The sequence below is a fragment of the Rhincodon typus genome, chromosome 5, assembly GCF_021869965.1.
Source record: "Rhincodon typus isolate 14 chromosome 5, sRhiTyp1.1, whole genome shotgun sequence".
NCBI lineage: Eukaryota > Metazoa > Chordata > Chondrichthyes > Orectolobiformes > Rhincodontidae > Rhincodon > Rhincodon typus.
Window position 1 is genome coordinate 91,808,142 of NC_063336.1, and position 12,198 is coordinate 91,820,339.

Consider the following 12,198-nt stretch of genomic DNA (forward strand, 5'->3'; position numbering starts at 1 on the left):
CTAACCCCTATTGTGCTACAATGTTCTGCAATAACTGTTTTGCAAAAGTGCGGCTGACATTCACAATATGAAAAAAAGACACTCAAACACATGATGCAAAATAAGAAATATTCAGCATTGGTATGAGAATTTAAACTATACCACAGCACATATATAATTAAAATTCAACCGTGTTAAAATGCGTGATAATGCCCTTATAAATCACATAACCAAAGATTGGATATGTTGCAAACCCAGTTCTACTGCTGGTACTTATCAGCACAAATGCAATACTTGCTTACTTTTGTATTCCAAGTGATAGCCAGCTGCTGCCACACTGATGTCAGAATGAAAATGCAGGTAGAGCTGATTGGAGGTGCTGTTCAACAAGGCAGGGACTGTGGTACCTGAAATGAAAATCCTTCTTTTAATCTAACTATATCACAAAGAACGACATCCAGATTTGACTCTTCCAGTAAACAGAGCTGTATTCCTAATTCACAACTATTGTAAGTTAATTGATTGATCATTTTCTTTCCTTATCTCTGTTCAAAAGCCAAGTTATCTGTACTACTAACAGAACTGCATAGACTATGATATTTTACCAGGCTAAGGAGTGGATAGAGAAAACATTGCATCCCTGACCTCTATTTCACCTCCATTTACAACATGACTTTCACTGTTGTGGACTTTTTTGGATCATGCTTGCTATCTTGGTATGTAGGCTTCACAACAAAGGTAGATGAATGGAAAATGCTATCCGTATTTACGAACTCTGCTGTACACAGGTCGAGGTGAACAGACTTGAGATTAAAAACCCTGCTTTCCCTTTTATCCTTTGTCCTTCCTCACGGCACCGCCCCCCAAACTCATACTGTGGCAAGTGAAGAAGTACATATTTCATCAGCGTTTTGCATAAATAGGTTTATCTGTTCTGAGTACCTCAAATGATTGTTTCCTTTACAATTTGTGAGGGAACCAGCTGGCGAAATAAGCAATGCAATGCAAGGGACCTGCCCCTGAATAATAGAGTCTAAGAACAGGGACATCTTCTGCAACTGGACAAGGTGCTGGAGAGACCACATCTGGACAACTGTGAGCAGTTTTGGTGCCCCCATTTTAAAAGATTTAAGTAATCAGCGAAGATTCTTTAGGATGATCCATACTAACATGGAGGGATTGTCTTATGAGCAAACTTTTAAAAGATTGGAACTCTATCCACTAGAGTTTTGAAGAATGAGAGGTGGTCTCATTGAAGCATAAACTGAAGAGGCGTGAGGAGTAAGTGCTGAAAGGATGTTCCCCCTCATGGGCAGTCTAGGACCAGAAGGCATAGTCTCAGAATAAAAGGGCAGCAATTTAGAACTGAGATGAGAGGAATTTCTTCTTTCTTTGGCGCTCCTTGCCACAGAGAACTGTATTGTGCATATTTAAGGCTGAGATAAATTGTTGATCAGTAGGGTAAATAAGGGTTATGGGGAAAACACAGGAAAGTGGATATGAGAAATGTCAGATTGGCAATGATTCTATTAAACGGGGAGAAGGCTCGAGGGGCTGAAGAGTTTACTCCGTTTCTATTTCCTATGGTCTTATCTGTCAGAAAGAGGATGAAAGAGGCATTGAGTGACTAGCTTTACCATCACTGTGACCTTTGTTATGTGGCACTGTGCCAACTGCTGAGTGGTCAAATTGGTCCACTGAGCTGCGTCATCGGAAAATGGAATTTAGGGTTGTACGATGTATGAAGGATCCAGTTACTATTTTTAGATTGAATTGGGAAGTGTGCAGTATGCTGAAACCAGAATCAGCTGGTAGTCTGGCTGAAGAGGAGCCTAAAGGCTGGTTCTTCATTTATGTGGATCAGGGAGGTGTACTACAAGAAACCTACAAGGGCAGAACGTACAAAGTAAACAGAAGGGTTCTGGCGAGAACAGAGAGATCGAGGGGTTCAGGTAGATAGTTCATTGAAAGTTGCTTCACAGATAGAGCGGTGAAGACGACATTTGGAATACTTTCCTTCATCGCTCAAACCATTGAGTTTAGGAGTTGGGATGTCATGTTGCTGTTATATAGAACATTGGGGAGGCCATGTTAGGAGTACTATGTACAGTTCTGGTCACCCTGCTACAGCAAGGATATTACTAAATTCGAGACAGTGCAGAAAAGATTGATGAGGATGCTGCTGGGATTGGAGGGTTTGAGTTGACAGGTTGGATAAGATGGGACATTTTTCACTGGAGTGTAGGAGGTTGAGGGGTGACCTTACAGAGATCTGTAAAATCATGAGGAGCATAGACAAGGTGAATAGCAAAGGTGTTTTCCCTAGGGTTGGGGAATTCAGAACTAAAGGGCATAATTTTACAGTGAGAGGAGGAAGATTTCAAAGGACCCAAGGGGCAACTTTTTCACACAGTGGGTGGTTCATATGCGGAATGAACTGCCAGAGGAAGTGAGATGTAGGTACAGTTACAGCATTTCAGAGACCTTTGGATATATACATTAAAGGAAAGGTTGAGAAGGATGTAGGCCAAGCGCAGGCAAATGAGACTAATTTAAATTATGGAACTTGGTGGCACGGACGGGTTGGACGGAAGGGTCTGTTTCCATGCTGTATGACTCGATGATTCTATGACCATGACTGTCTTCATTTGGCTTATCTAACATAATGAAGGAGAGGTAATTTTTACGAGGCTTTGCTCACACTGAGAGTTAAATCAACAACTGAGTACATCTAAGTATCAGGAAAAGGTTTTCACCTATGTTTCATAAAACGTTCCTGTTGTATTTGCATCATAGGAAGCACGAGTAATATTCTAGCATTGCTTGTCCTTTTTGATTTATGAAAGGAACACAAGGCATTGGATATTAATTTCTTACCTGAGAAGCTCCCAAGTCTTGGTGCAGTTGCATCTCCACCATCATATATTTCTAAGGAGTCCCAGTTATGCTCAGTGGCAAAGGTTATCACTTGAATCTAAGTATTCAATAAAATCAGTATTTAGTTGCGGTAAAATTCAGAGCTCTGTACTGCTTCATTAGCTCACTACAGTTAAATTTGAATCACAAACTATAAAAAATGAAATATGGCAAACCAAATTCCTACTTGATTTGTGACAATTCATGAAGCATGGTTACTTGTGAGGCTTAAGTCTGTTTGGTTACAAACTGCTTAAAGTTTAGAGATGCTTTTACCTCATGTTTGACCAATCTTAATGTACTGAGACATTGATCAGTATTGCCACCTGATGAATAAAGAAAATTATTCGCAACAATTACATTCTCCCCAAAAGAATTTTATGAAGTGTTGATTCAGATCCGACTTGCAATTTACATTTCTAATTCAGAAACAAGTCGAGATATAAAAAGAACAAGAACAAAGAAATGGAATCTACCAGTTTTTTTTAATGTAGTGTCAACTGCTGGTGGGTGATGTGAACTTAAGGTAAAAATATTCCTTCTGCGTGCAAATAACTTGCCTGTATACCTGCTCCCTCGGTTACCGTGATTTTCCAGACACAGTTCAAGCTGTTACCATATGGCTCTGGGTAACCTGGCGAAAGGATGGTGCCTCTACGTTCTGTCAGATTTCCATGGCAAGGTACTAAAAGAGAAAACAATCTCTGAAGAAGCTGCTGAAGAATCAATTGCTGCTGAATGCATTTTAAAAAATGAGCTTGAAAAGTTGGGCAGAGATTTTGCACTTCCAGAATCATGGTGGAGAAAGACATCCACTCACTTTGAGTCATAGAGTCATAGAGATGCACAGTACTGAAACAGACCCTTCAGTCCAACTCGACCATGCTGACCAGATGTCCTAAGCAAATCTAGTCCCATTTGCCAGCATTTGGCCCCTATCCCTCTAAGCCCTATTGTAACTATACCAGTCTCCACCACTTCCTCTGGCAGCTCATTCCATATATGCACCATCCTCTGCATGAAAAAGTTGACCCTCAGATCCCCTTTAAATCTTTCCCCTCACACCTTAAACCCATGCCCTCTAGTTTTGATCTCCACCACCCCAGGGAAAAGATATGTCTATTTATCCTATCCATGTCCCTCATGATTTTATAAACCTCAATAAGGTCATCCCACAGCCTCAGAGGCTGCAGGGAAAATAGTCCCAGCCTATTCAGCATGCCCCTATAGCTCAAAGCCTCCAACCCTGGAAGCATCCTCGTATATCTTTTCTGAACCCTTTCTAGTTTCACAGTATCCTTCCTAGAGGAGGGAGACCAGAATTGCATGCAATCCTCCAAAAGTGGCCGAACCAATGTCCTACACAGCTGAACATGACCTCCCAACTCCTGTATTCAATGCACTGACCAATAAATTCAAGCATACCAAACACCTTCATCATTATCTTATCGACCTGCAACTTCAATTTCAAAGAACCATGAACATGCACTCCAAGGTCTCTTTAATCAGCAACACTCCCCAGGGGACCTTACTATCAAGTGGATAATTCCTGTCCTGATTTGCCTTTCCAAAATGCAGCATCTCACATGTATCTAAATTAAACTCCATCTGCCACTCCTCAGCCTATTGTCACATTTGATCAAAATCCGGTTGTACTCTGAAATAACCTTCTTCGCTGTCCACTGCGCTTCCAATTTTAGTGTCTTCTGCAAAATTACTAAACATACCTCCTATGTTCACATCCAAATCTTTTTCCAAAAAAGAGTAGACCCAGCACTGATCCTTTGTGCCACACCGCTAGTCACAGGGCTCCAGTCTGAAAAACAACCCTCCACCTCCACCCTCTGTCTCCTACTTCCAGCCAGTTCTGTATCCAAATAGTTAGTTCACCCTCTATTCCATGTGATCTAACCTTGCTAACCAGTCTACCATGAGGAACGTTGTCGATTGCCTTACTGAAGTCCATTTAGATCACGTCCACCACTCTGCCCTCATCAATCCTCTTCATTACATCTTCAAAAAACTCAATTAAGTTAGTGAGACATGATTTCCCACGCACAAAGTCATGTTGACCATCCCTAATCAGAACTTGCCTTTCCATGTACATGTAAATCGTGTCCCTCAGGAATCCCTCCAATAACTTGCCCACCACTGATGTCAGGCTCACAGGTCTATAGTTCCCTGGCTATTCCTTACCACCTCTCTGAAATAGTGGCACCACATTAGCCAACCAATATGGCCATATGGCCAAGCACCTAAAGTGCAGGGTCGATAAATAAAGCAATGGGAGCCAATCGCACCAGCAATATCTGGGCAAAAGGGAACTTTAAACCAGCACTTCAACTTTCATTGGGAAGAACTCTGGCTGAAGATTATCTTTTTTTCCAATGTCCCGTTGTTGGTGCGTACCAGATTCAAATGGCTGTTCGTACTTCTTGTATGACTGTTTCATTTGAATATGGCAGAGGTTGGTCCAAAGTATACCGACTTCATTCAAGAGGCATTACCCCTCAAATACAGTTCAGGCTTGGGTTCAGTTCAGACTGGTGGATTACAAATGTGCCCCTAACCCACAAATTGTGGCTCCAGAAGATAGAGGAGAATTGCTTTTCATCTCTTTTTAAATGAGAAGCCAAGAAAGTACAGAAATAGAAAAGGAAGTGACGAGACAAAATTTAGCCTTCCAAATTGGGCAAAATTAAAATGGATTCTAATTAGTCGCAAGTTTATAAGTACAATGATTGTCCAGCTAACCTCCCACAGTAATTCAACAAAACTCAAACTAATCTTAATCCTACTGAGTTCAGACCCACTGCATTCTACAAAATGGCTCGGTGTCACAGAAGACATTTTATTCTGTATAGGTCATGTATGTCTGTTCCTGCCCTTGTTATTTTTTCCAAAATATGTTTTGAAGCCAGAACTCCTTGAAGGGGGAGAAACAAATTTTGCCAGGGGAATTATAGGAATAGACAATTTGTACTGGCCTTATCAACAACACTTACAATCCTGGAATGAATGAATGAAACAAAAAAGGAAAATCACTGAGAAGGTGATGCTGGAAAGCCAGAAACAATCAGCTAATAAAAATTAAACCATTTACGGAGACATATCCTGCCTCTCTCTTTTCCAGATGCTGACTGAGTTCACTTGTATTTGCAGTTTTATTTTCCAATTTTAATTCAAGTTTTCAGCCCTGTCAGTTTTTCATTTTCTCATCCCAGGATTTGTCTCAATACTATTTATGTATTCATTCTGTTCAAAACACAGTGCCCAAAGCTTTACCTTCCCATAATATTCAAAAGACAGTTGTTCCTATAATCTGCAATTCTACCAACAATTATCTAAGTATAATTTCGGTTATGACCAGGAAAGGAGGAACGAGTTAGCTGTTCTTCATTTGAACCACTCAGTTGATCATAACAAAGGTGTACTTTCCTTTTTAGCACAAAGCCACACCTCTATCCAACTAATATTTTTCACCTGCTAAATTTGAGAAAAATAATAAAGATGCAACATTAGCCCTATGGCACTTTGTGCAATCACTTAGACCTGCACACTCTCATACGCATGCAAAGTTAAAAGGGGACATTTTCTCATACAGAGTGATAAAATTAAAAATTGTTGAGAGTCTTTGGTTGTCTTTGAGACATTAGGTTTTAGCCTGAGACCATGGTTGGTTACCTAGTTTCACTATTTAGTAGTACTGGCAATTATTTTTAAATGCATTAGCTCTCTGTGGCTTAGTTAGCTGGGTTCTTGGTGGTTCTTCTCAGTGATTGTTTCTGTGTGAGTCAGGCCAACTTTCTTATTTATAAGGGAGACAGCCCAGTGAAGACAGTAATATCACTTTCAGTCATTTCTCTAAAGCCCTCAGAACCTCCCCTGAAATATTTGTTACAGCGTATAGTTCATAAGTTTGTATTGGGCAGGAATGTCTTGCATTTATTCATTTCTTTCTGAAACCATAATAATTTTGGATGGGTGTGATTTGCAGGAAGTCTCTCTCTTCATAACATTCACCATTATCCTTGAAGTGATTCATTTATTTGCTTACCTCCATCTTGAGGTGGTTTCACATTTTCAGACAGCTTGCCTTGTCTTAGTCATATTTGAAAAAACATAAAGGGATATAGACTTGCTGCAATTGATTTTATTTCATAACCAGGAAAAATGAGTGTTAATCTCATAATTGTGAGTTTAAATTTGTACAATTTTCTTAAGGTTTGTTTGTTGTGATAAGTGAGTGGTCAAAAGTATGGCACCTGGAATTCAATTTGGGAAAAATGAAAGATTATCCACTTTAGATCTGAGAAAGACAATTTGGCATAGTTTACACATGGTGAGACAAAAACATTTATAGGAGCAGTATAATTTCAATAGCTTTAATTATAAATCACTGAAAGAAACTGCAGTTATAAACTGCAATCAAAAACACAAAAGGAAATTTGGTCCTTCTCTCATCTGGACTGAAATACAATGTAAAGGAAATTGTGCTTCAATTCGACAGAACCATGATCAGACCCTATCTGGGGTATAGCATCTATTTTGGGCAGCTTAAGAAAAATAAGCTTGGTTGTGGTTACAGCAGAATCACCTGAATTATAATGAATGTAAAGGGTTACATTATCAGGACATATTACTTTCCATGATTTGTACTTCCTTCAGTTTAAAAGGTTTGTGATTGCTTTGTGATGTTCTCAACTTACTCCATTATCAGCTCACTAAATTTACTCTCTCTTCTCAAGCTCAACAGACATAGTTCTGGATGACTACATCAGTTATAGCAAGCATTTATTGTATTCTACCTGAGTAAAATGTGTTCCCTTGTCCTCTAACAACTGTTCCTTATAGACATATTCTTAATTTCAGTACGTGTAGCTGAATAAAACAGACTCTACAAAGCAAGTTTCTGTTTTCTTTTCCACATGATTAGGTCACATGTGGTGCAGCAGAAACATTGGGCTATAATCTACCACCAGGATGAAGATAAAACTATTGCCATTCACCAGTATTTAGGCAGAAAGTAGTAGAACGACTTCGGGCCATTAAACACTCAAAAATAATGCTGCTCGACTTATGCTGAGCCATTATTAACCTCACAAAGTGCACTTTCTTTCTGTCAGCCTCACCATTGACATGTATAGAATGTTGTAAAGTTGCTGAACTGGTGAGGACACATGTACAAGCTGAACCCACTTCAGATACTGATGGATAGCAATTATACTTGCAAGAATCCTTTTAACAATTGTTGTAGTCCGTTACTTCCAAGCAATCTTGTTGACAATGAAAATTAAACAATGCAAGTGTCATACTTCCATATTTGAACTCTCCAGGGAGACTTTAAAAATATCAAATTTGATCTTTAATTATTTTGTTTATTTTTCCTTGTTATCTCTTTTTTTTCTCTTTCTCTCTTGAAGCAATGTGTCCCTTACTCTTATTTCTCTTTCTGCACCTCATTGGACATTTAAATCTACCTCTTTCATTTACTCCTCAGTTCAGTCTTTCTGCTGTTAATCCTCAGACTTCATTGGTTACTGTTTATTGCCCTGATGCAAGTACCCAGTTTTCTTTGCTTTTCCATTTCCATTTGAGCTTGAGGTTGTGGGCTTGCTCGCCGAGCTGGTGGGTTTCATTGCAGACATTTTGTCACCCTGCTGGGTAACGTTGTCAGTGTTATTTATATGCCTCGGTTTGCTGGGGTGGTTGGCATTACTTCCGGTTCTGATTTTCAGTGGTTTGTATATCGGGTCCAGTTCAATGTGTTTGTTGATAAAGTTCCGGTTGGAATCCCTGGCCTCCAGGAATTCCCTGGCATGTCTCTGTTTGACTCGTGCTATTAAGAATGTATTGTCCCAGTCAAATTTGTGTCCTTTGTCCATGTGTATTGAGACCAGTGAGAATTGGTTGTGTCTCTTGGTGGCTAATTGGTGTTTGTGTATCCTCATTGTCAGTTTTCTTCCAGTGTGGCTGATATAATGTTTCTCACAGTCCTTGCATGGTGTTTTGTATATTATGTTAGTTTTATTCGTTGTGGTTATAGGATCTTTTATGTTTGTCAGGACCTGTTGCAGGTTAGTTGCTGGTTTGTGGGTACCCTGATGCCACAGAGATGTGGTCATCTCTGATACATCCCAGATGTATAGTGTGTCTGGCCGTGTTGTGTCTTCTTGTTGTGGTCTGTTGTGGAAGTAACGGCAGATTGTGCTTTTTGGGTATCCATTCCTTTTAAAAACTCCTTACAAGTTTTCCTGTTCTGCTTTGCGCAATTCCGGATTGCCGTTTATGGGTGTTGGGCATATAAATAACAAGCGGGACAGAACACCAACGCTTCACCAGAGACGCACTGACGATGTTACCCAGCAGGGTGACAAAATGTGTGCAATCAAACGCACCGGCTCGCTGACCAAGTCTACAACATCATCCACAACCCGACCTATAAATCTTCTCAAAAACTTTAACCATTTGAGCATCTTAGGACACAAAATGTTGGGGAGTTGAAGGGTGCAGAATTTGGTTTAATCAATAGCATATGCTGTAAGATGCTTTGCTGCAGCAGAATACAGTCTCTTTTCTTAGCTTATATACAACTGCATTCAAATGCTATATTAAGTTTATTACCACAATATTATTTATTACAGTATATTACACCATTTTACTCATGGAATCTAGAATTTTCCCTATATTACAAAATACATATAACATTATTTGATCTCCTGTGGCACTGCACGTGGGCAGTTGGGAACGAGTTGTCTATACATGAAAAAAGGGTAGTGGCTGGGAAATAATTGGATTAGAATGTGCAGATGTAATTAATTCGCCATACTTCCCATTTTTGCTCTTAGCCATAGTTGAAAAGTAGATGAGAATTTCGAAAGCTGAGAAATTCAGTTGGAGAATAGATGTTTTGGGGTATAATAGCACGAAAAGCTTTCCTGAGGGCTCTGCTTGCTACAACGGTTCTGCGCTTCCATTATGACATTAATAAGAGATGAATGTCACTGAGGCACAGAGCAATAGAAAATCATTCTTGTCTAAAGCCAAAACAATCAATATTTTTTGTAACGTCCAGTCTCTGGAAATGACAGCTCTAGCAACCTAACACCCAAAATGATAATGCATCTTTCAAAAAGGAATGGATAGATGTCTTAATAACCCACTACATCTCGTACTGATCTCAAATTCAGTGATTTTGGAGCAGCTTGGAATACAATGTCTTTTTATTAGCTTTCTAGCTCGGCCTTTAGTGCACAATTTGTCCAGTTTCCACTGCAAAACAAAAGTACCTGTATACTAGTTACACAAAATGACAGTGAGTTACAGCCATGGTGTAATCTTTGTTCAATGTTAGCACAATGGACTCTGATTTGAAGGTCATGGAGTCAAGCATCTCTTCAGGGGATTAAAATCACACTTGAATCTGATAATTCATTAATGCAGTACTGAGGAAATGATATATTGACAAAGACAACAAAAGGTTAAATTGAGATTCTTTTGCCCTCTTCAATTAATGCAAAAGATTTCACAGCACTCTTCAAAGAAGTCACCTCAACCAACTTCAACATCACAGATTGTTTAGCTGGTCATCTCTCTGTTATTTCTAGAACCAGTATAACATTGGCTGCTCCTTTTCCTCTCAATACAATGGTGATTTCATGAAAAAAATGTACCTTGATCAGCCCTGACTTTGCCAGTAATGTATATGAATGCAGTTTCTTTCTTGCCTACCAGAGAAACAACATGACACAGAAGACCAAGAGAGGTCCATCATGATAAAGAACAGTGGGAATGAGGACAAGGGACTCAGATCGAAAAAGACCAGAAAGCCAAGAATGGAAAACCTCTGACATCAAAGTAAAATTAGATGGTGAGCAGCAGGACAGAAAATGATGACAAAGAGGAGAGAGGATGAGACATGCTCACTATAAACACAGACAAAAGAGCAGAAAGATAAGGAAGTATGGGTCTGAGAAGAACATGGCCATATCATAGCACAAGTGTGAGGAAATGGAGAGGGAAAGAAAGATCAAGGACAAATAAAGGAAAGAGGTAAAATGTATCACAGAATCTCACAGCATAGAAGAGGGCATTCAGTCTGTCATACCTATGTCATCTTTTTGAAAGTCTTGCCTGCGGGATTGTGGTCCCACATTATGCCTGTACCTCAATATACACAATGGCATCTGCATACAATGGGCTGAATCTTACAATTTTTGGCTGCAGTAAATTTTTTGGAAGCTTATCGTCATAAGGCATACAGAGTTTTATCGCTGTACATTATAAAATGTGCCATGTTAAATACTTATCCTGTCCCTATGACCTCCATCACATCGAGTTTCTACACCACCTTACCACACGCTGTTCCTCTCAGCAGGTAGCCACCTAAAGACCAGCATCCTTTGTATCCACGGCATCTTTATAAGGCTGCTGTGCACCTGGAAAAGCACTGGCATTCTAGAGTTGCCCTGCTCTTTGAAGGACAGTGTTGGAACATGGCAGAGAAGAGGGAGAAGAATCGTGATTTTCTGACAGGTACTTGGTAGTCCTAGTGGATGGGAGAGGAATTGGCTTCCCAAAAGACTAACAGGGGAGGTAGCGCCAGCCGACCTTGCCAACCTGATCGGAGGGCACCACCTGGGTCAGTGCCATCTTCTAGCTGTGTGGGAAAACAGCTAGTTGTATTGCAAGAAAGTCAATGATCTTTCTGCTCCACCAGGCTAAGTGCCACACTTGATCCTCTCAACCTCACCCCAGCATTAACCCTGGATGGCTGTAGCACCGGCCATTCTCTCACTTGGGATGTCTCACCAACTTTTGTCCACCTATCACAGCAACAACAGCCATGTTACCCACTGTTATCTCATTCATTCCTCCCTTTTTTGTCATTACTGGAGAAGCCAGTCCATAACAGTGCAGAGTGAAGCAGTACAGATGGGGGAATGCTCAATATTCAGTTCCTCACGCACCCCCCACCCGTATGACAAGTGAATCCTTGTCCTCAATATGGAAGTCAGAGGCTGCTCCTGTGGGTGAAACATCCATTTCCTGCCAAACAAGGAAGTACCACTCTGCATGCCACTGCCACTCTCCCATTAACCGTGCTCTCAATGTCATTCACTGCCCAACACTTCCACCCTATAGCCTGAGAAAGATGGCAAGGGTCTTTTGGTGAATATCTGCTGAGGGGTAGTAAGTTGTTCTGGGAATGGCATGTGGTAAGGTGAGGCTGAAACCAGAAGTGATGGGCTTTATGGGGCAAGAAAGGTAATTAATCCGGCAAGTTTGATAAGTACGGCAGCA

General features: G+C 40.3%; 1 protein-coding gene across 1 annotated transcript in view; it reads right to left on the reverse strand.

Moving 5' to 3' along the window:
- Window positions 1–12,198, reverse strand: part of LOC109928798 (CUB and sushi domain-containing protein 1-like) — a 2,165,117-nt gene that overhangs the window by 298,332 nt on the left and 1,854,587 nt on the right. The window contains exons 39-41 of the mRNA XM_048597409.1: window positions 3,456–3,580; window positions 2,857–2,953; window positions 282–386 (exon numbers count right to left, since the gene is read on the reverse strand). Of these exons, the coding sequence (XP_048453366.1) occupies window positions 282–386; window positions 2,857–2,953; window positions 3,456–3,580 (327 nt within the window). The remainder of the gene's footprint in view (window positions 1–281; window positions 387–2,856; window positions 2,954–3,455; window positions 3,581–12,198) is intronic.